This window comes from Mesoplodon bidens, assembly GCF_964165515.1.
Source record: "Mesoplodon bidens genome assembly, chromosome: 11".
NCBI classification, from domain to species: Eukaryota; Metazoa; Chordata; class Mammalia; order Artiodactyla; family Ziphiidae; genus Mesoplodon; species Mesoplodon bidens.
In genome coordinates this window covers 21076677-21102025 of record NC_138167.1, presented here as the reverse complement: position 1 = coordinate 21102025, position 25349 = coordinate 21076677, and the positions used below count along the sequence as shown (strand labels likewise).

At 35.9% G+C, this 25349-nt stretch overlaps 1 protein-coding gene across 1 annotated transcript in view; it reads left to right on the top strand.

The window, feature by feature from the left end:
- Positions 1–25349, top strand: part of ITPR2 (inositol 1,4,5-trisphosphate receptor type 2) — a 534949-nt gene that overhangs the window by 372410 nt on the left and 137190 nt on the right. The window contains exons 42-45 of the mRNA XM_081250074.1: positions 8618–8818; positions 11213–11323; positions 15334–15429; positions 16908–17030. Coding sequence (XP_081106200.1) covers positions 8618–8818; positions 11213–11323; positions 15334–15429; positions 16908–17030 — 531 coding nt within the window. The remainder of the gene's footprint in view (positions 1–8617; positions 8819–11212; positions 11324–15333; positions 15430–16907; positions 17031–25349) is intronic.

The following is a 25349-nucleotide window of genomic DNA, read 5'->3' as shown; positions in this document are numbered from 1 at the left end:
AACAGAGTTAATATAGAAGAGGATTTTTTTTTTCTTTTGAAGTGTAGTTGATTTACAATATTGTTTTAGTTTCAGGAGTACTGCAAAGTGATTCATATATATATATTTCCTTTTTTAAATTCTTTTCCATCATACCTTATTATGAGATATTGAATAGTTCGCTGTGCTATACAGTAAATCCCTATTATTTATCTACTTTATATATGGTAGTGTGAATCTGTTAATCCCATACTCCTAATTTTTCCCTCCTCCTCCCCGCTTCCTCTTTGGTAACCATATGTTTGTTTTCTGTCTGTGAGTCTGTTTCTGTTTTGTAAATAAGTTCATTTGTACTATTTTTTTAGATTCCACATATAAGTGGTATCTCTCTAGATCCATCCATGTTGCTGCAAATGGCATTGTTTCAATCTTTTTTATGGCTGAGTAATATTCCAGGGTGTGTCTGTGTGTGTGTATGTGTTACATCTTTATCCATGTGTCTGTTGATGGACACTTAGGTCGCTTCCACGTCTTGGCTATTGTAAATAATGCTGCTGTGAATATAGGGGTAAGTGTATCTTTTTGAATTAGAGTTTTTGTCTTTTCTGGGTATATGCCGAGGAGTGGGATTGCTGGATCATATGGTAACTCTATGTTTATTTTTTAAGGACCATCCACACTGTTTTCTATAGTGGCTGCACCAATTTACATTCCCACCAATAGTGTAGGAGGGTTCCCTTTTCTTCACACCCTCTCCAGCATTTATTATTTGTAGACTTTTTGATGATAGCCATTCTGACTGGTGTGAGGTAGTTTGGATTTGAATTTCTCTAATAATTAGCAGTGTTGAGCATCTTTTCATATGCCTGTTGGCCATCTGTACGTCTTCTTTGGAGAAATGTCTCTTTAGGTCTTCTGCCCATTTTTCAATTGAGTTGTTTGCTTTTTTGATAGTGAGTTGTATGAGCTGTTTATATATTTTGGAAATTAATCTCTTGTCAGTGTATCGTTTGCAAATATCTTCTCCCAGTCTGTAAGTTGTCTTTTCATTTTGTTGATGGTTTCCTTTGCTGTGCAAAAGCTTATAAGTTTGATTAGATCACATTTGTTTATTTTTGCTTTTATTTCTTTTACCTAGGAAGACGGACCTAAGAAAATATTGCTACAATTTATGTCAGAGAATATTTTGCCTATGTTCTCTTCTAGGAGTTTTATGGTGTTATGTCTTATATTTAAGTCTTTAAGCCATTTTGAATTGATTTTTGTGTATGGTGTGAGGGAGTGTTCTAACTTCATTGATTTACTTGGGGAAGAGGATTTTTTACAACAGTGAAGGTTTTGTGAACCTTTGTAAATTAATATAATCCTGGCCTTACATCTTCTTTGGTACATTTTTTGTTGTCAAATAGATGAACTTAGGTATGCCTAGGAATTTTGGCCCCTTTGTTTTGGGCATCATTTGGACATGCTGCTTATGTCACCATAGAAAAACCACATGAATGGTGACATCATTTCTAAGAGCACAAATCCAGTGTTAGAGCGACAGCAGAGTTTGAAGCTGTGTTTCTGAGTAAAAGCATCTAAAGGGCAGGTGTTCTGAATTGGTAAGAGAGGTTAGATTCATATGAATTGGATTGAATATCCTCCAAGGAGATGAGACCCTCAGGAATTAATGAATGGCGGAAGCCATGACTCTTGTGGACCACCCCACCACAACTTGGAGAGAGCTGCTGCAGAGCTGTCAGCAGGCAAAGACCAGAAGCTTTATTTGCAGAGGGAAGATACTGATATGTGCCTGTGCACTTATGCTGACCGATGTGGTCTGTCCATGTGGGAAGTGGATGTGTAGTATCTGATCAAACATTTTACTAATAGGAATGTGGGATCAAACAATTTGGAAAATGCTACTTATAAAAGAGTTTTGTTTTAATACGAATAAGCGTTAGAATTATTCACAATAGCTAATATGAACAAGCAGCCCCAGTGTCCATTAACAGATGAATGGATACACAAAATGGGGTGTATACAAAAAATATAATATTATTCAGCCTTCACAAGGAAGGAAGTTCTGACATGCGCTACAAAATGTATGAACCTGAGGACATTATACTAAGTGAAATAAGGCACACAAAAAGACAAATAATGTGTGATTCCACTTGTATGAGATAGAGTAGTCAAAATAATGAAGACAGAAAGTAGAAGGGTGGTTGTCACGGGCTAGGGAGAGGGAGAATGGGGAGTTGTTAATAGGTGTAGAGTTTTAGTTTTACAAAGATGAAAGGAGTTATAGAAATGGATGATGGAGATGGTAGCTAAACATTATGAATATGTTTAATACCACTGGACTGTGTACACTTAAAAATGGTTAAGAGTAAATTTTATGTATATTTTGCCACAATACAAAAAATTGGAAAAAAGTCACAAATGCAAACTAAAAGGAAAAAGAACAAATGGTAGAAATGAATTCAAATGAATTAAATAGTAAATTAAATTAGTGAAAATAAGTAATAAATTAAAATAAAATAAAAGTTTCCATCTTTGCTTACACTTTCACCAGGTTTATTCCCCCATGAAATCACTATTCTTTTGTTTGTTTATACAATAGGTTCTTATGAGTCATCAATTTTATACACATCAGTGTATACATGTCAATCCCAATCTTCCAATTCATCACACCACCACCCCCATCCCCCTGCAGCTTTCCCCCCTTGGTGTCCATACGTTTGTTCTCTACATCTGTGTCTCAACTTCTGCCCTGCAAACCGGTTCATCTGTACCATTTTTCTAGGTTCCACATATATGCGTTAATATACAATATTTGTTTTTCTCTTTCTGACTTACTTTACTCTGTATGACAGTATCTAGATCCATCCATGTCTCGACAAATGACCCAATTTCATTCCTTTTTATGGCTGAGAAATATTCCATTGTATATATGAACCACATCTTCTTTATCCATTCGTCTGTCAATGGGCATTTAGGTTGCTTCCATGACCTGCCTATTGTAAATAGTGCTGCAATGAACATTGGGATGCATGTGTCTTTTTGAATTATGGTTTCCTCTGGGTATATGCCCAGTAGTGGGATTGCTGGGTCCTATGATAATTTTATTTTTAGTTTTTTAAGGAACCTCCATACTGTTCTCCATAGTGGCTGTATCAATTTACAGTCCCACCAACAGTGCAAGAGGGTTCCCTTTTCACCACACCCTCTCCAGCATTTGTTGTTTGTAGATTTTCTGATGATGCCCATTCTAACTGGTGTGAGGTGATATACCTCATTGTAGTTTTGATTAGCATTTCTCTACTAAGTAGTGATGTTGAGCAGCTTTTCATGTGCTACTTGGCCATCTCTATGTCTTCTTTGGAGAAATGTCTATTTAGGTCTTCGGCCCGTTTTTGGATTGGGTTGTATTTTTTTTAATATTGAGCTGCATGAGCTGTTTATATGTTTTGGAGATTAATCCTTTGTCCGTTGATTCGTTTGCAAATATTTTCTCCCATTCTGGGGATTGTCTTTATACCTTGTTTATGGTTTCCTTTGCTGTGCAAAAGCTTTCAAGTTTCATTAGGTCCCATTTGTTTGCTTTTGTTTTTATTTCCATTACTCTAGGAGGTGGATCGAAAAAGGTCTTGCTGTGATTTATGTCAAAGTGTCTTCTTCCTTTGTCTTCCTCTAAGAGTTTTATAGTGTCCAGTCTTACATTTAGGTCTTGAATCCATTTTGAGTTTATTTTTGTGTATGGTGTTAGGGAGTGTTCTAATTTGATTCTTTTACATGTAGCTGTCCAGTTTTCCCAGCACCACTTATTGAAGAGACTATCTTTTCTCCATTGTATATCCTTGCCTCCTTTGTCATAGATTAGTTGACCATAGGTGCATGGGTTTATCTCTGGGCTTTCTTTCTTGTTCCATTGATCTATGATTCTGTTTTTGTGCCAGTACCATGTTGTCTTGATTACTGTAGCTTTATAGTATAGTCTGAAGTCAGAGGGTCTGATTCCTCCAGCTCCGTTTTTTTTCCTCAAGACTGCTTTGGCTTTTCCAGGTCTTTTGTGTCTCCATACAAATTTTAATATTTTTTGCTCTAGTCCCGTAAAAAATGCCATTGGTAATTTGATAGGGATTGCATTGAATCTGTAGATTGCTTTGGGTAGTATAGTCATTTTCACAATATTGATTCTTCCAGTCCAAGAACATGGTATATCTCTCCATCTGTTGGTATCATCTTTAATTTCTTTCATCAGTGTCATAGTTGTCTGCATACAGGTCTTTAGTCTCCCTAGGTAGGTTTATTCCAAGGTATTTTATTCTTTTTCTTGCAATGGTAAAGGGGAGTGTTTCCTTAATTTCTCTTTCAGATTTTTCATCATTAGTGTATAGGAATGCAAGAGATTTCTGTGCATTAATTTTGTATCCTGCAACTTTACCAAATTCATTGATTAGCTCTAGTAGTTTTCTGTTGACATCTTTAGGATTCTCTATGTGTAATATCATGTCATCTGCAAACAGTGACAGTTTTACTTCTTCTTTTCCAATTTGTATTCCTTTTATTTCTTTTTCTTCTCTGATTGCTGTGACTAGGACTTCCAAAACTATGTTGAATAATAGTGGCGAGAGTGGACATCCTTGTCTTGTTCCTGATCTTAGAGGAAATGCTTTCAGTTTTTCACCATGGAGAATGATGTTTGCTGTGGGTTTGTCATATATGGCCTTTATTATGTTGAGGTAGGTTCCCTCTATGCCCACTTTCTGGAGAGTTTTTATCATAAATGGGTGTTGAATTTTGTCAAAAGCTTTTTCTGCATCTATTGAGATGACCATATGGTTTTTATTCTTCAATTTGTTAATATGGTTTATCACATTAATTGATTTGCATATATTGAAGAATCCTTGCATCCTTGGGATAAATCCCACTTGGTCATGGTGTATGATCATTTTAATGTGTTGTTGGGTTCTGTTGGCTAGTATTTTGTTGAGGATTTTTGCATCTCTATTCATCAGTGATATTGGTCTGGAATTTTCTGTTTTTATAGTATCTTTGTCTGGTTTTGGTATGAGGGTGATGGTGGCCTCATAGAATGAGTTTGGGAATGTTCCTTCCTCTGCAATTATTTGGAAGAGTTTGAGAAGGATGGGTGTGAGCTCTTCTCTAAATGTTTGATAGAATTCACCTGTGAAGCCATCTGGTCCTGGACTTCTGTTTGTTGCAAGATTTTTAATCACAGTTTCAATTTCATTGCTTGTTATTGGTCTGTTCATATTTTCTACTTCTTCCTGGTTCAGTCTTGGAAGGTTATACCTTTCTAAGAATTTGTCCATTTCTTCCAGGTTGTCCATTTTATTGGCATAGAGTTGCTTGTAGTAGTCTCTTAGGAAACTTTGTATTTCTGCAGTGTCTATTGTAACTTCTCCTTTTTCATTTCTAATTTTATTCATTTGAGTCCTCTCCCTCTTTTTCTTGATGAGTCTGCCTAATCGTTTATCAATTTTGTTTATCTTCTCAAAGAACCAGCTTACAGTTTTATTGATCTTTGGTATTGTTTTCTTTGTTCTTCTTTCTCTAGTTCATTTAGGTGTAAGGTTAGATTGTTTATTTGAGATTTTTCTTGTTTCTTGAGGTAGGCTTGTATAGCTATAAACTTCCCTCTTAGAACTGCTTTTGCTGCATCCCATAGGTTGTGGATCGTCATGTTTTCGTTGTCATTTGTCTCTAGGTATTTTTTGATTTCCTCTTTGATTTCTTCAGTGATCTCTTGGTTATTTAGTAATGTATTGTTTAGCCTCCATGTGTTTGTGTTTTTTACGTTTTTTTCCCTGTAATTGATTTCTAATCTCATAGTGTTGTAGTCAGAAAAGATGTTTGATATGATTTCCATTTTCTTAAATTTACTGAGCCTTGATTTGTGACCCAAAATATGATCTATCCTGGAGAATGTTCTGTGCACACTTGAGAAGAATGTGTAATCTGATGTTTTTGGATGGAATGTCCTATAAATATCAGTTACATCTATCTGGTCTGTTGTGTCATTTAAACCTTCTGTTTCCTTATTTATTTTCATTTTGGATGATCTGTCCATTGGTGTAAGTGAGGTGTTTAAGTCCTCCACTATTATTGTGTTACTGTCGATTTCCTCTTTTACAGCTGTTAGCAGTTGCCTTACGTATTGAGGTGCTCCTATGTTGGGTGCATATATATTTATAATTGTTATATATTCTTCTTGGGTTGATCCCCTGATCATTATGTAGTGTCCTCCCTTGTCTCTTGTAACATCCTTTATTTTAAAGCCTATTTTATCTGATATGAGTATTGCTACTCTAGCTTTCTTTTGATTTCCATTTGCATGGAATATCTTTTTCCATCCCCTCACTTTCAGTCTGAATGTCTCCCTAGGTCTGAAGTGGGTCTCTTGTAGACAGCATATATATGGGTCTTGTTTTTGCATCCCTTCAGCAAACCTGTGTCTTTTGGTTGGAGCATTTAATCCATTCACGTTTAGGGTTATTATTGATATGTACGTTCCTATGACCATTTTCTTAATTGTTTTGGGTTTGTTTTTGTAGGTCCTTTTCTTCTCTGTGTTTCCCACTTAGAGAAGTTCCTTTAGCATTTGTTGTAGAGCTGGTTTGGTGGTGCTGAACTCTCTTAGCTTTTGCTTGTCTGTAAAGCTTTTGATTTCTCCATCGAATCTTAATGAGATCCTTGCAGGGTAGAGTAATCTTGGTTGTAGGTTCTTCCCCTTCATCACTTTAAGTATATCATGCCACTCCCTTCTGCCTTGTAGAGTTTCTGCTGAGAAATCAGCTGTTAACCTTATGGGAGTTCCCTTCTATGTTGTCCTTTTTCCCTTGCTGCTTTCAATAATTTCTCTGTGTCTTTAATTTTTGCCAATTTGATTAGTATGTGTCTCAGTGTGTTTCTCCTTGGGTTTATCCTGTATGGGACTCTCTGCACTTCCTGGACTTGGGTGGCTATTTCCTTTCCCATGTTAGGGAAGTTTTCGACTATAATCTCTTCAAATATTTTCTTTGGTCCTTTCTCTCTCTCTTCTCCTTCTGGACCCCTATAATGTGAATGTTGTTGCGTTTAATGTTGTAACACTAGGCTGTCTTCATTTCTTTTCATTCTTTTTTCTTCATTCTGTTCCACAGCAGTGAATTCCACCATTCTGTCTTCCAGGTCACTTATCCGTTCTTCTGCCTCAGTTATTCTGCTGTTGATTCCTTCTAGTGTAGTTTTCATTTCAGTTATTGTATTGTTCATCTCTGTTTGTTTGTTCTTTAATTCTTCTTGGTCTTCATTAAACCTTTCTTTCATCTTCTCGATCTTTGCCTCCATTCCTTTTCCGAGGTCCTGGATCATCTTCACTATCGTTATTCTGAATAGTTTTTCTGGAAGGTTGCCTATCTCCACTTCATGTAGTTGTTTTTCTGGGGTTTTATTGTTCCTTCATCTGGTACCTAGCCCTCTGCCTTTTCATCTTGTCTCTCTTTCTGTGAATGTGGTGTTTGTTCTACAGGCTGCAGATTGTAGTTCTTGCTTCTGCTGTCTGCCCTCTGCAGAAGTTGGTTCTTTAAAGAAGATCGATAAGATTCTTATTCCCTCAGCAATACGTATGGAAACTCCTCTATGCTGTCATATAGTTTGCTGTAACGTCTCACCTCTAGCAGGAGCACCGAGACCGTGGGGATGCTTATCCATTGCATTGACTGGACAGAATGCATAATCTCTCGTTAGACTTGGTTCTAGAGAGGGTCCACCGCTGGCTGCTGATTTGGTTCCTGCAGGGCCCCGACTGCTCCCGCTACTGGACCGCAGCTGTCAGCAAGCGGGCAAGGTCTTGAAATCACTCTGATAGGTTGTATTTCCTTCCAGAAATTTTTATGTATATATAAGCATACTGATCTGTACATGTAAACCTTTTAAAAAATACACACACAATATAATGGTCTTCCACTTACTTTTATCATTTAGTAATATATCTTATTACTAAACTACTTATTACTAGATTGTGTTTATATCAGTACATATTGAAGTACCTCGTTCTTATAGCTTCAGTATATTCCAGTGTTTGGATGTACATTTATTTTTTAAATCAGTCACTTTGTGATGGGTGGGTATGGTGCGGTTTCCAGTTGGGGCTGTTATAAGCAGTATGCCGTGAACCTCTTTGCAGTTGTATGTTAACTGAAAATATTTATAGGTGCTTCCAAGTTGCCCTCCATAATGGTTGCATCATTTACTGTTTGAAGCTACACTGTTTATAAGGGATCATTTAGTTGAATATTTGATTTCTTCTTTCCCTAATGAATTTCTTTCCATTTTTTTTCCTTCTCCTTTTCCTACTACCTATTGTTTTTGCCCTTTGTATATAGTTTTAAGACAATGACGTTGAGAAATATTTGTTATGAACCATACTGATAAATATAGATGCTTGGGGGAAAATGCATCTTTTATTTCTTAAACCCAGGAGAAATTTAATAAATGCAAATGCTTCCATATAAATAGCAATTCCATCCCACATTGCCACGGGGATCCTCTCGAGTTAGAAAAACACTCATACGGAGAGAACTGAAAACAATTAGCACAGTGATTTTTTTTTTTTTAATGCTTCAGGTATGCTTTCTTTTGCCTTTAGAATTTCTTGAGGAATCAAAACAACAAAACAAATTACAACCTTGTCTGTGAGACCCTTCAGTTTTTGGACTGCATTTGTGGAAGTACGACAGGTGGCCTGGGCCTCTTGGGTCTCTACATCAATGAGAAGAATGTAGTGCTGGTCAACCAGACTCTGGAGAGCTTGACTGAGTATTGCCAGGGCCCATGCCATGAAAATCAGGTAACTGTGAAAGCAGTCCTTCACGCACAAGTATTCTGACCAGTCAGCAAAAGGATCAGCTTGGTGAAGGAGCCAAGCTTTGTGTGCATATAAAAGATCTTTCTTCTTGCTTTGCCAGATAGTTTTACTTTCCTAACAAAACATACAAAGACTGAATTATGGACTAACAAATACTATGCCATATTTTAATTTAATTTCACCATAAAAGGAAATTCCCATGAAAATATTCCAGATAAAAATCAGAGTTATCAAAAAACGTAAAATACGTTTTTTCATCATTGATCAGTTTTCATCTTTAGTCAATCTTTCTAGGATTTGTGGCATCAACTCCCATTGGTTTCTTCGGCTCCACTGCAGTGTGTTGTGTATATTATCTCCTTCATATTCACAGTAAACTTACGAAATATGTAGTAGTGCTCCCATTTTGCTGATGAATAGGTTCTGACTCAGAAATCAAGTGGTGTTCCAGAGTCTCAGAGTAACCGAATCTGTACGTTGTAGGGCCATTCTTAAAACTGAGGACTTGTGGTTTAGTCTAGAGTGTGCTTTTAACTGTATTACATTTTCCAGGGCAAAGTTTTGACTCCTTTTTCCAGAGTGTTTGTCTCTGATTCCATTTTCTTGGATATCACAGAAACATAGAAGGAGTAGACGGTAGAACACTTGGACTAGTAAAGCGGGGGGCACCCTGGAATTTACTGACTGTTCACATCTACACAGATTGTTACAGGGCTACCATCACAAGCATGGATCCACCCCGGAAGGAAGAGTTTTCAAGTCACAAACATTTCTGGATATTAATTTTAAAGACGCCATTGAGACCAGCTATCAGTGCTTAATATAGAAAAGTGAAAAAAGTAATTTGCCTTTCTATTGTGAATTATATGATATATATGTACAAAAATGCACACACACATACATGTAAATACATAGGTATGTAGAACAAAAACGCAATTATTGACATAAATAATTTGTTAGGGGCATACTTCTTCCCCCCCGTAATATGCACGTGACATGGTGAAAGAGTTCGTGGATTTTGCTCTGTATTATATTTCCCTCTCCTAGGGCAACGATACAAGAAAACCTAACTGTTGATTTAAAGTTAAGGAAATATATGCAAATTCAAAGATTTGGTTTTGTTGTTGGTTAAAATCATATATATCTATAACAGAAAACAGGTATTCTCCACTCTTGGTGTTTTACTAATCAGGTAATCTCTAAAAGTAGAAATTAATAATAAAATAGCATGAATCCCGTATGCTCTGGAAATATACTTACTATGAACCCCGTGCTCTGGAAGTGTGTGGAAAGAAAGAAAGTGGCTAGCAAATTCCGGAAACGATCTGCAAATTGATTCCCTCTAAGTTTAGCAAACATTTTAACAATCAGAAGAACCTCAGGAGATGTAGAAGATGGATGGAAAACACCTCTCTTGGGTGTCAGGGGAGTAAAAATTTCCTTGTATGAAGGGAGAAATGAAGCCCATTCTGAAAAATAACAGTCCTTTCAGAGTCACCTTGATTTTACTCTTTCTCATTTATCTTACGTGGGTTTCAATTCTTCAGACACCTTGACAGTGGGTGCTGTGTGGTAAGATGTAGTTTCACAAACTCCAACTCACAGGTTCCTGATTTTCAGGTCCTATAAAATGAATTAAATTCAGAGTCCTAGCACAGTAGACCCTAACCTTCAAAATACTGACATTTATCTCTCAGGATATTTTATAAGCTTTTCTCAAGTCATATTCCTCTGTGAATCACTTAAGTTTAAGGAATCTTCTGACCTTTTCCCTCAACCACCATAATTGACAAGAAGTCTCCAAAACATCAGGAGGTGCCTTTATTCCCTGTCTGCTGCCACCCAGAATGATCAACAGCATCACTTGTTACTCATTAAACATCAAGTAGCAGATAAGTGAAGTTGCTACATCATTTCCAATAAAGTTTACTTACAAACCTTGGGCATAAGGGGCACATTCCTTTTATAAATAGAAATATTCCTTTAGCCTGGATAGGTCAGATCTTAAAATTCTAAATTTAAGGAATTCCTCTAATGAAGGGCATATTAAAATTTATTGACTGAGTGTTTTACTTAACCATTGTTTTTTGAAATTCTATTAAAATGGTTCATTGAAAAGATACCTGTTTCATACAATGTCTGTCTCTATGTTCTTCATACAAAGCCATTTAACTAATACTAACCAACGAATAAAATCTATGCAAAAGAAAAAGTTAAAGTTAAACCTTTGACTTATCTTAGACTTAATCTCAAAGTTAAATTTTAATTATATTTTAAAAGTTGAAAAGCTAGGGTGATTCTGTAATTTTATGTCATGGCTTCTAATGCACTTATGTGGTAAATAAAGTGTTATTTTATTAACATTTTGTTTCCTAGACATGTATTGCTACTCATGAATCTAATGGGATTGATATCATCATTGCTTTGATTCTAAATGACATAAACCCTCTTGGTAAATATCGAATGGACCTGGTGCTTCAACTAAAGGTAGAGTAAATCCACTATTCGGGGGGGGGGAGTGACATTCTCTATATAAAACTCCCTTTCCCTCTAAATCTTCAAGTAGGTCTTGTAAAAAGCAAGGTATTATCGTATTTTCAACTAATGAATTGGCAGAAAGGGATAGTAAAAGTACTGTGAGCACTAAATTCCTGATAAAGTGTCAAATAAGATTTGAGGTAATGTTAGTTGGAGGGTACTTTACTGGTAGTTTTTTTAAGCAGACACTTTGTTTTGCTGCTTTTCTTCTGCTTTTATTTTCTATTTTTCATTATATAGAGGAGCAAAAGGTTCTGAACATTCACTATCCCATATATTTTTAATTCGTCTTGACTACAGCATTCTATCCAGCAAGTCACGATTAATGAGACTATGTCAGAGGAGGGCTGCATTTTAGTTTTATGTCTCTTTAGTTTCTAAAAGTTGTTTTCTTTTATTATATATTAGAATCTTATTTTTTCCCCCAAATAAGCTAAGCCATTTTCACACTCCCTTTGAGGAGGTGCTTCAACTTAAACCATGCGCATACTTCCCAGCAGTTCCATTTATCAGAGGTCAGGAACACAATGGCATTTTGAAAAACATTTCTTCAACTTTTTGTTCAAGTAGAAACAGATAAATGAATATACACAAGAAACTATATAATCCCAAATATAAAGACATGCTGTTCAATTGAGATGAATTATTAAAGACCACCTATGTTTAGTGTTAAACAGGTTTAAAAATCATTGGTTAAATAAAATTTTTCTGTAAAGACAGGTCGATCCAATATCATAGAGAGAATAAAGTTTAACTTTTTAATGGGTAAATTTATGGTCAAGAAAAATAGAAATGATATTTCTATAATTATGTTTCTAAATATAGATTTAGATATATAATGGAATATATATTATGTATATATATCCTACTTATGTGGAGATTGTGCTAATGGCTCTTAATAAGCAAACAAAGAGATAAGTTCACTATTTTCATTTGCAATATATATAATCTTTGGGTATTTATCTTCATAGATTAGAAAGAAGGTGATCCTTATGTAGATTGAACGTGTGTCCTTTTCCTAATTAGCTTCATGCTTCACTTAGTAAAAACAGCCTAGGCCTATATAACAGACAGCTTAATTTGAATTACTAGGAAAAAATTATTATATCTTGAATTCATTTTTAACCATAATTCATAAAGAAACAGGCTTTTTAAATCCTTTATTTACCTAGAGACTATACCTTTAAATCTCTCTCTCTCTCTTTTTTTTTTTTTTTGGCCATGCCATGAGGCTTGTGGGATCTTAGTTCCCCAACTACTAGGATTGAACCTGGGCCCTCGGCAGTGAAAGTACGGAGTCTAACCACTGGTCCTCCAGAGAAGTCCCTAAGTCTCACTCTTAATTGACATAACTTAATGGGGGAAAATACTGAAGGATTTCTCAAAGTATAGGCATACAGATTATTTACAAATCCAGACCTATGTAAAAAAACCTAAATTAAATGATGTGGTGTGACTTAACAGTACAAAGATACTCTTGGCTATTCAAATGGAAATCTTTTTTGAAAAAGGATCATTTAAAATTTCATTTATGTTTCTAGGCATAATTTATATATACCTTTTCAAAATATGACAGTTGGATAGATCAAGTTATATATAAAATACAAAATGAATGAATTTGACTTGAAATATTCATAATTTTCTACTTAAAGAAAGAGATGAGTGTACATTTCTAAAGAATCCATGAGGCTTTATACATAATGGCCAATATGAGAACAATGTTTGTAAGACAGAATGATATAGTATATTGGCAAATTTTAGAAGGTATAGGTAGTATGCTTTTAATTATAAATTCTCCAGAACATTATAGAGATTCCATATTAAAAATGTTAAGGTTTTATTTTATACCATTCACCCTTAAATTTAATTACTTAACCAGTTATAATTTTAAGTATATTTAACTTTACTAATTTACTATACCATTTTATGAATTTTCTCATACATATATCTTGTCCCTTTTAATTTATATTTCATAACTGATCTGGGACTATAAAGTGCTGAATTTATAAATAGGTAGTTTTTTTTGTTACTATTTTTGGTTTTTTTTTTTTTTTTTTTTTCTTCTAAGGACTCCAGCTTCCTTTGGAAGAAAATCCTCTATTAACACACATAAACTTGATTTCTTAGCATGTATAGGCTCTTGTACCTTCAAATTGATTCAAATTTCAGTAAGTCATTTACAAGATTTCTGTTCCTCCAACATAGTATGAAAAAGATTGGTCAGAAAAAATACCGTATTGCCAATAGCATTCTGAAATTGGATGTATTTTTAAGCTATGATGTATTGGGCCTGCTGAGTGAGGTTCATTAGAGAGTACTGTTAGCGTTGCCAGGGTTTTAATTTTCAATTCTATGGGGTCAATTAATATTGCTCTAAGGATCTAAGCTCTCCACTAATACTGGAGCCTTATTTTTTTAGGTATGTTGTTTATATGGGATGCTAGGTTATAAAAAAGGAATTTTAGGATTAGTACAAATCTGTAAAAATTGAAAATGGAACAGAAAAAAATAATGCTACCTTTCCCACAAAATCCTAACATCTTTTTAAGATGGGTTAGTGACGTTGGTATCATCATCACCATCACATTATCATCATCATTACTAATATTAGCCATTTAATCAATAGGCTGTATTTCTGAAAGAAAAATAGTTGGGTAGAATTTGGTATTAAAAATATCCAGTGTAATTAGTTTGCACAACTTTAACAAAATTTGTATTGTGAATGCCTACATCACCAAACAACTGATTCAATTTAAGTTTTCATCCCATAAGATGTTAATTTTGAGTCACTAAGAAGCATCTTAGAGCCATTTGGCTCTGCGTGTGTGGAGGTTGAGATTTTTATCTAAGTGAATATTACAAAAACACTATAGAAATATCTCCCGGGTCATTTTTATCATCTTGCAGTTTGCCACAATTCTAGGGCAGTGCTGTTGAAAACACAGTATAAAGAAACATCATTCCAGGGACTTCCCTGGCGGTCTGGTGGTTAAGACTTCACCTTCCAGTATAGGGGGTGCGGGTTTGATCCCTGGTTGGGGAGCTAAGATCCCACATGCCTTGCGGCCAAAAAAACAAAACTTAAAACAGAAGTAATACTGTAACAAATTCAATAAAGACTTAAAAAAAAAAAAAGAAACATCATTCCAAATGTTGAGGATATTGTACTTTGTGTTGCAAGATGGTGTATAACAATGTTGTACCCGTTTTGGATAATAAGTTGGCTGTATCAGAAACATTTTTGATTTCTATATGTAAGCATGTTTGAGACAATATATTTATAAACTAAATTAGAAAACACCAAAGGCAACATAAGCTGTTTTTATTCTCTATTAAACAGAAATAGAAAATATTATTCTTCTACAACCCAGATGGTAAAAATGTTGCATATATACTACCATGTAGGGAGACTAGTAAACTGTTATCAATAAATATTTTGTTTCTAACTCATGAATTTAGAATTTTATAGATTAATTTTCACTAATTATTGCTCAAATTTATTTAAAATTTTGATTTGCTAGTGTGTGTTAATGTTTCATGTTAAAACAATTATGCTGAATTCTTTGTAAATTATGTGCCATTTTTGTGAAATATGTCGTTGATACTGGTGTCTTGTTAAAGTTTCATCATAGAAATGCCTATTTAGGAAATAGTCAAGGAAGATATGATTAGATTTTAATGCATTATATATAAACTCAATTTTGTGTTTAAAATTCCTTTTCATCAATATTTAAAATATCCTTTGTAACATATCTCTCATATTGATTATTTTTATTTTGTGTTAACAACAAAGTAAAATACTCTATTTTAAAATGTTAATAAGCCAAACTAAATTAGCAGTTTAAATTCTGCTTGATTAAAAAAAAATAGTCCTGATAATCTCAATTAAAACAAATTGAGGGGATCATTAATCCATGAAATAGACCTTTCACGTGTATCAACTCAATCTGTATCTCTAGAACAATGCCTCCAAGCTTTTGCTGGCCATCATGGAAAGTAGACATGACAGTGAGAATGCAGAAAGAATTCTATTTAACATGAGACCCAGAGAACTGGTAAGAAAACTTTTGAAAGGTGTGTTAATAATGTGTAACCTAAAAGGAACAATGTATAGTATGCATGTCAGGGGAAATGTCTACTGGCTTTCACTGCTCTACCAAGGCACAATGGCACATCAAGACCTGCTATTACAAATACCTCAGAAGCCCCATGATAGGGAAGGCCTGTGTGATTTGGGTCCTTATTTCTTCATTGGCTTTATCCACTTTAAGTGCTTTTCTTAACTAGATTTTCACACTTGCCTAAACTATCTGCAAATTATTTTTTGCCAGAAAAAAATTTTGCTTTAGTTTGTGTACTGGAATATAGGTGAGGACGGTATATAAAAATGTTTGAACCCCTCAAAAATTTTATTTATACCTCTTTCTGAAAATAAAAGCAAAATAAATATCTTTGGTAATTGTTCTTATTAGTAAAATGTTACACGGTACTCAGCCTAGAGGAAACTGTGTGGAGACCTGCTGGGAATTCCGCAGAGATCATTAGTGTGTCTTCCTATTGTAGAAGTTACATTTTCCTCCTCACTTGTGACATGGAAATTATGAAGAAATATCATCATGCTTTAAAATCATTGGGTTTCAAAAGCATTGAGAACATTCTCGAACCATATAAGCCAGTGCCCCAATGACTAAGTCCCAGTCTTATATAAACACCACTGTTGGTGCTATGGGGAAACCTATGAAGGCACTCTTTTGCTCTCTTCAATGGTAAGGGATGGATTCAAAGAAGGCAGATAAAGAGAAAGATAAGATGCAGTTTGATTTAACATACGTTTAATGAGAGCATAGGACCTGCAAAAAACAAAAGCAAAAAACTCCATCCATGGAAGGCAGTGGGCTAAGAGGAGCAAGGCCTTCCTTATCATTATGATTAAATGGGGCGGTGAGTTATATATTCATTCGACAATATCTCTGCACAATAGCCCTTTGAAAATACCATTTCCTTTGCCTACAACATTTTTATCCCATCATCTACTTCCTCCTTGTGACCTACCCTCAACTTCTTGCCTGAGTTAGTGCCCCTGCCCTGTGCTTGCTGAGTGCCTCACAGTTGTGTTGGCCTCTTGATTTGCTGACAGTAAGTTCCCTGAGGGCAGATACTCTGTTGTATCCACTCTTGGGTCCTCAGGGCAGAGAACGGTGTCCAGCACCATGTGTTCTTGTTATTAGTGGGCCCTTAATAAGTAATGGATGCTTATCAGGGTTCCAACATCTCCCAGTTGATGGGAACTTTGGCACAGTCAACATTAAAAAACCAAAGCCAAATTTTGCAAAGAAAACAGGGAATATTGTAGGAAAATACTTCCATATTCATTTAAATACAGATGGTTTCCTAGGCTGTTTTCATTTAGAATTCTTTTATACTTTTCAAGTCTTAGGAAGCATTCCAAGTTTTAATTACACCCCATAGATGATGTAAATGCATGTTGTTTGTGGCATTTCAAGCCTTCTTTTTCCCCTTTGTTTTTTGATAGGTGGATGTGGTGAAGAATGCCTATAACCAAGGATTGGAATGCGATCATGGGGATGATGAGGGCGGAGATGATGGTGTTTCCCCAAAAGATGTTGGACACAATATCTATATTCTGGCCCATCAGGTGTCACATTTTATATCTTTATATTGTTTTGCTAATCTTATCAATCATGTCTTGTGTCAACGCTTGCTATCATATTTTCAAGTTCTGGTCCCTCCAGTTTTTCAGCACTTGCCTTCCTTGCTCTGGGTCAAGGAGAAGAAAAAGCTCCCAGAATGCCTGATGGTGCCTCCAGGGCTGTGCTAGGGGCTGGTGCACAAGAAAACAATACTTGGTACCAAAAACTGGGCCAGCAGGGAGGAGACAATCCCATGTCAGAGCCTGAGGAATAGGTAAACCATGGCAACAGATGGAAGTCTTGAAGGACAGAGGAAAGAGGCTACTGAGAAGATAGAGAGTATGAAGTAAGGGATTGCGTTTAGCTCAAAACAGGCTTCTGGCCTCTTTGAATTGTAGGTTGGCGTGTTTCCTGCAGAAGCTCTAAAGTGGCAGCCTCTAACTGGGTTATATTGGACTTCTAATAAATATAAGGCTAAATTTACAGTCTTTTGAAGGAAAACCATTTCTATTTTATAGTAACTTGTGAAAACAGGCGCTTGATAAATTTTATTTGATACATTTAATTTCATTAACCTGAAGGTCAGCTTTAAATTTGCATCTTCTAATGCAGAGTTTTTAGAAGTTAAAAAATTGAAGTGACATATGCCCATTTGATTTTATCTGTATAGCTCACATTTTCTTACAGGATGAAGTCCAAACTTCTAGACTTTCCCAATCTCTCTTTCTAGTCATTTTCTCGCACTGACAGTCTCTTCCTTTTCCTGCTTCCCTGTACATCTTACCAGATAATTGAACAAACATTGGTAGCTATAAGTAAGACTCTGAGTAGATTAATTTTTTTGGTTTTTAAATTTTTCCAGTTTTATTGAGATGTAATAGACATACAGCACTCTGTGAATTTAAGGTGTTAAAAGTTTCCTCTTTTAGACAGTTATTGCCTTTCTCTGTCCTTTGTATAACTGCCTAATGTATGTAACCTCGAATATAACTTTTACAAAATATTCAGGGAAGGAGTCAAATTCTAAAAGATATTAATACAAGAAGCTGGTATCATTTTGTAATATAGTTGCACTACTGAGAAGATTTTTAGGTCTCTCACAGTATAGCGAAATGCACATATAGAACAGAAAAAGGTGAGGGCAAATGGGTTATAGCTAGGAAGACAAGAGAGATTTAGTTATTGAGGAACTGAAAGTTAAGATGAAGGGCACACTGAAGGAAGTAGAACACAGAGATTTAGGATGTGGAAAAGAAAAAGAGAGAGAGGGGGAGAGAGAGAGAGGGAGGGAGAGAGAAAGAAAGAAAGAAAAAAGAAAGGAAAGAAAGAGAGGGAAGGATAGAGAGAGAAAGAAAAAGAAAGGAAAGGGAGGGATAGAGAAAGAGAAAGAAAAAGAAAAAGAAAGAAAGAAAGAAAGAAGGAAGGAAAGAAAAGAAAGTGAAAGAAAGGAAGGGAGGAAGGAAGGAAGGGAGAAAGAAATTGGGTGACAGGAATTGAATCAAGCTAGAGAAGGACTGTCCAGAGTCTGAATGAGAGTAGAGAGAAAAAAAAAAGCACGAACTGAGAATTAAAATCATGTTGGCTTCTAGAATGAATACAGAAATACAGTGACACAGCATGGCTACATGATCAAGGAGTTATTTCAGAAGCTGTAGCGTTGTGGAAGGAAAACAGCAAAAAAGAGAAGGGCAGAAGGAGCAGTGATAAATTTTAGAAGAAGGAAGTCAGGGAATACAGCCACCCATGGTCTTTTGACTGAAAGTCAAAAGTCTTGCTCTTTCTGGAAAGGTTATCCCAGCTACACAAGCAAGACCTGACCCTGTGTCTTTTAAGTGGGAAATGAACAGACCAGCCGAGTCAGACCTAGAACAAATAGAGGAGTAGATGTTGGAGCCAGATCACCTCATACCCATGAAGAAAACGTTTAAAAATGCAGTTTCATGTTACTAATTATAATATGAGTAACAATAAAAAGATCAACATCAAGAAAAGACCTATGTTAGGTCAGTCCAGTTTTAAGCAGAGTAAGTATAAGAGTAGAGAATACAGATTTTTAAAAACAGGTTAAGGTGAATGTCGAGAAGAGTGGAGCATAAGGATAAAGAATGCAAGTGCTAATCATGGATTGAAAGATAACGATTTAAAATATGAAAGAATGGGGGCTTCCCTGGTGGCGCAGTGGTTGAGAGTCCGCCTGCCGATGCAGGGGACACGGGTTCGTGCCCCGATCCGGGAAGATCCCACATGCCGCGGAGCGGCTGGGCCCGTGAGCCATGGCCGCTGAGCCTGGGCGTCCGGAGCCTGTGGTCCGCAACGGGAGAGGCCACAACAGTGAGAGGCCCGCGTACCGCAAAAAAAAAAAAAAAAAAAAAGAAGTTAAAAATGAAGACAGCATAAGGTCAATGATTTTGATGGATTTGAGTTTATGAAACTGCTAGGAGAGAACAGATTAAATTCAACGAATGGTGAAATTGTCCAAGGAGTGGGAATTCGGAAGCAGTTAAAAAAAAAAAAGTAACAAGGGGTTAAAAACAACTTACTGAAATGAAGAGATGAAACAGTGGATGTGAAAATGGTCTGAATGGTTATCTAGAGGTTTCTGAATTTCTGAAAACCAACATGTTAGAAAAGCGGTCGTTTGCAGAGCTGGGATGGTACAATATAGAGATACATAAATAAAACCAGTCTTCAGGAAGAGGGAGAATGTCAGACTGAGTGAGGGGAAGGAGATTCGGAATTGCTGAATACTTAAGGGCTTGTGGTTAAATTGTAAGAGTGTAAACATGAAACGAGAGTACATAGGAGTCCCTTCCAGGAACTCAAGGAAAGGACAGGAATGGCAAAATATATGCAACGGTATATGTAACCAGCAGTGTAGTTAAGCAAAGGTCTGCTCACTTTCTTACAGTGACACAGGAAGTTGTTGCCTTGCCACTTTATAAATGTGTTCTCTGTGAGGTGACTCCTCCCACCAATTTTAATGAAAAATTCAGTTTTCACCCAGAAGAGAGCCCGCTGTGCTCTTTTGATCTTTCCACAAATGACTCCTTTGGCTTTCTCTAGGCCAGGATATCGTGCTGGTTTCTTAGGAGGCCAAAGATGGTTGCTGAGTTCGTTATGAATCTGTTGTCCAAAGAGCCCCCATACTGAGACACAAATGCCAGAGACAGTGGCTATAAACACGGCTTCAGAAGTAGCCATGTAGCTGTGCTCCAAGAGTTTTCTTGCATCCAGGTTTGGCTGTTTGCATTGCGAATGCAGAATCGTTTGGCTCCGCCATGCTAGTGACCATGCAGATTGATTTCTGCCTTTGCACAGTTCAGTAATTCCAAAACTGAGGTTCAACTTCCTCCTTGTTTTACTATAATCATCTTTTGTACAGACAGTTTATTTTGGTGCCCTCAGACTTTCAATTTTTGTTGTTATTCTTTTCATGGTAGTGAGGTAGTTCTGCTTTTTCCACCATGACATCCTTTTGGCCCTTCCTGTGGTTGGTGTTACAAGAAAAAATAATGCTTCTTGTAAGTGCCTTGTCTGATCTACATAGAACTATAAATACATCAAAAAGGGAATTTCTTAAGTTCTAATACCATAGTGTCGTGCAGAGAATTTCCTTAAAATTCAGCTCTGTGTCCGTTTTAGACTTTCTGTCCTTCACATGCTCTTCTCATGCGTCTCTGTCTCCTCTCTCTGCTCTAGTTTTGATCTTTTATATTCTGCTTTCTTCCTGTTCCTTCTCTTTATTCCTGTCTTTCTATAGAACAATCACTGCCTGCAATCTAGAACATTGCTCAGTACTTTAGGTTAAGTTTAACATATAAGTCATATTGTTTCTTTGATTCCATGTAGCGATTTCTGTTTTTCTGAGACTTTATTTTAGTTTAGTTTCCTTTCTTCCTCAGTTGTGCTGAGATATAATTGACATATAATATTGTATCAGTTTAAGGTGTTACAACAGGTTGATTTGATACATTTATATGTTGCAAAATGATTACCACCATAGCATTAGTTAACACCCAATCCAGTAACATAATATCATTTTTCTTTTGTGGTGAGAACATTTAAGATCTACTCTCTTGGCAACATTCAAGTTTATGATACACTATCATTAGCTATAATCACTGGGCTGTACATTAGATCCTCAGAATTTATTAATCTTATAACTGGTAGTTTGTACCCTTTGACCCCCATATCTCTCCCTCTTTCCCCCACCTCCCAAACCCTGGTGACCACGGCTCTACGCTCTTTCTCTGAGTTTGTCATTTTTAGATAGCACATCTAAGTGATATTATACAGGATTTGTCTTTCTCTGTCTGACTTATTTCACTAAGCGTAAGGCCCTCAAGTTTCATCCAGGTTTTTACAAACAGAAGGATCTCCTTTCTCATGGCTGAATAAGATTCCATTGTATATCTATACCACATCTTCTTTATCCATTTATCCATTGACAGACAGCTACGTTGTTTCCATATCTTGGCTATTGTGAATAATGCTGAAATGACACCCTTTATTTCAATACTTACTAGAATTAAGTATAGGGAGATGTGTTATGTGCTTTTCAAGATGGGGAGAAATATTATATAGCAAGCCTGTGGAAAGCAAAAATAACTCCTGGCTCTTAAGGCGAGAAAGAATGGATCCCTTTCATTGGATATATGAAATTATTTTTTAAATATAGGCTTTAAATTTTTTCATCAGCATTTCCCCACATCATTAAATAGTCTTTGAAAATGTAATTTTAATGTCTGCTTAATTGTTCATCGTTTGAATGTACCATAATTTATTTAATCACTCTTTGTTGTTAGACATTTAGGTTTCTAATGTTTTTGATATTATAAATTACACTATGATTAACATCCTCATACATTAATCCTTGTCTGCTACACTGACTATTTGCCTAGGATAAATTCCAAGAAGTTTAATTACTAGGTTGCAGGGTAGTAACTAACTATTTTATGGTTCTTGATGCACATTATAAAATTGTTTTCCACAGTGTGATGGTAGTCATCTTTCTGAATCTTAAAATTATTACCATTTAAAAAAAGCTTCACCAAGTTGATAGTGTCAGGAACATAGTGACCACTCAGCACATGTTTGTTGAATGAATTAATGAGATAAATGAAAAGGGATCTCATTTTAATTCACATCTTTTGGATTACTAATGAAATGGACTGTCTTTTAATATGTTATTTGGTCATTTCTATTTATTCTCTGAATTACTTGAAAATGTGTTTACCCATTCTTCAGTTGGGGTTCATTTTTGTCTTAGTGAACTTTAATTAAGGTTAATAAATCTTAGTCATAGTAGTTAGATCTACTTCATCCCGGTTCATTTGCTTTTTAATGTTTTAATGATAGTTTTTTTCCACCACCTTGAGGTCTGTTAAACACTTACCTAGATTTTCTTCTAGTGTATAATGAATTCAGATTTTGCTTTTAACTATGTAATTTTTCCATGCAGGAATAATAAAAAGTGTTAATTTTTATTGTGTTAATTTATCTCTAAAGACATAGTCCAAGGTTTAGTAGTAACAGCGGTCCATGGGGGAAGGGTTTGTAGTAGTTATGTGAGTGTGGTTTAGGGCATATGCGACCTTTACTGGAAGAGATCAGGGTCAAAATTGAAACCACCTTCAGGGCCAAACAAAAATGAGTGATATGGGGGCAGGTGAGGCTGGGTCGATGGGGTGATATGGTAAAGCTGTTGCTTACCTCTTCCGACTTTCCAACTGGGTTTGCAGGCTCTGAATTTCTTCTTCTTTCACTATTTCAAAAAGTCTGAATTTTGAAATTTTAAAGAATGTGAAAGCTCCCAATTTTTAAAAATTGACAACTCATTCAAAAATTTGTAAAACACTGAGCAGTCGAAGCAAAACTCACCAGCAGGCAAAATGCAGCTCATGAGCCATAGTTTGCCACTTGTAGAGTAAAGGATCTAAAGTTCTCATTCCTTTTTTATTCAATTGCATGGACTTTTGAGTGTGTTACCAGATGTCAGGCACTGTACTAGATACTAGGATACAGTAGTGAAGGAGACCAACAAGAGATCAGCTCTCAGGGCATTTACATTCTGACTGGGAGCAGTGACAAATAGACGAAACGGAGATAGCAGATAGTGACACAGGCTATGCAGTGAATGAGAAGAGGGTGTGATGAAAGACACTCAGGAGGTGCTGTTGTAGATTGGCTGATCAAGAGGGTTTTCTCTGGGAAGGTGAAACTGAAGTTAGATCTAAGTGAAAAAGCAAAAGTCAGCAGTATATAATGGGGCAGAGTGGGGGAGCATCCCACAGATGGCTGGAAAGTGGCAGTGAGCTTGGCGTGTTTACAGGAATAAAAGACCTGTGTAGCTAGACCTTCAACCAGCCACCAGCACTTGAACACTATAATACTCACAAACACTGCACACGAGGCTTATTTATTGTAAGATAGTCATTCAAGAACATTTACTGAGCACCTCTTATGTCAGGCATTGCTTCAGTTGCTAAGATAGAAAATGAATAAAGATGCCATCAAAAAGATCACAATTGAGTGTGTGTTGGAGGGGGGAGAGGGAGACAGATAAATCATTATAACTGAATGTACTTAGGTTAAAATGGAGGTGTGCGCAAGACACGCTTCCCTGAGGAGTCAGGAGAGAATTCATGGAAGAGGTGACACTTGAACTAAATCTTGAAGAATAGGGGGAAGGGGGAGAACATTCCAGGCAGAGGCAATGACTTAGGCACCATAGATATTTTAGAGAAAGGAACTTCTTTGGGGAATATTGATAAGGATTTTGTGTGGTATCTACTTACGTGTTTATATGAAATGAATTAGAGTCATTTGAATTCAGTCAACACCTTTGATAACTGTAATGACCCTGATTGTAGGCATTTAACAAATATTGCATGAATGAGTAGGACATGATACACTTTAAAAATTTAGTGTTTTATAATTTAAGTATTATAATAAAAAACTGAAAAAAACATATTTTACTGTTATCATCATTATCATCAAGTATCATAAAATTAATGACATTTTTCCCCACTGGAGTGTAAATCCTGGTGCACAGACAGTTACTTTTTTCTGTTCCTGTGACAAGTACATACCTAGCTATGGTAGATACTCAAGAAGAGTTTGGGGGAATAATTTCTTGTAAAAATGCATGTGTGCTGAGAATATTTTTATATAATGCAGGTACTCTGGAGGATTTATAGAATCCTACAAAATTGATATTAGCATTCTGGCAGTCAATAATCTTATTCAACTGCTATGGACTTTCTTTTTAATTTTGTAGTTTATTCTTTGCCAATCATGTCAGCAGACCCTACATAGATAGGACCCTATGATATCTTCCCTCGTCAGGAACTTTTCTTATTTTCATTCATGATGCCAACTTTCTGCTGAGCTAATATCTCCTCCTGTTCTTAAAATTCATTTAGTATTACCTTAGTTCCTCTAAACTTCAAATTGAAACCTACTTACCCCATTTCCAGTCAACAATGAACTTTCTTTATTTTGAGTTCTTGTATCTATTATGTTCACCCCAAACTGCATACATTCTTTCACACTAGCTTATGCTGTGTATAATTCTAGAGTTGTTCTTTATTTCATGTATATAGGTCTAGGTTACATAATTAGTAGTAGATTCACAAAATCTGGGTACCCATAAGGCCTCATTATAAAAACAAAACAAAACAAAAAAACTTCCAACAAAGAAAAATATCACAGGGAAAAATGCTTAGGTGTATAAATCCTCAAATAGGCACCTACATCTCTTTCAACAGGCAACAGAGAATCTTGGGATTACAGCCATTTATATGACCTCTCAGATTCATGGTGAGTGGGAGCAATAAAAAAATATAGTCCAGGAAATGGATCGAAATTGGACTTCTAATTGTTAGTTTGCTGTGAGGATCTTGAAGCCAAGTTCAGTGGAAGCAAATATTTTTCTGCTTAACATTTCATGATTGGTATATTTATATTTATTTCTGAGTGACATAATTATTAGAGCAGCAGTCTAAATTCTAGCAACATAAGAGGCCTTCACAGTGTCTTCAGCTCCTCCTTAGGTCTGCTCTAATTTCAACTATATTCATTGAATCCAAAATCTATTAGGAGAGCTAGAGATACCAGGCAGGGCTGCATCTATATATATTTTTTTCCATGCAGGGAAATACATACATAGCATATTTTAGACCTTTGGTTTGTTACCCTGTCCCCAGCTAAAGCCAATATCTCTTTCTTTCCTTTCAGGGGAGAGAGGATGGTAGGAAATGCCATCCTGTTTCAAGGACTGGGATGCTTTCTGTCATGTTGACAGAATTTGCTAGATATCTTGA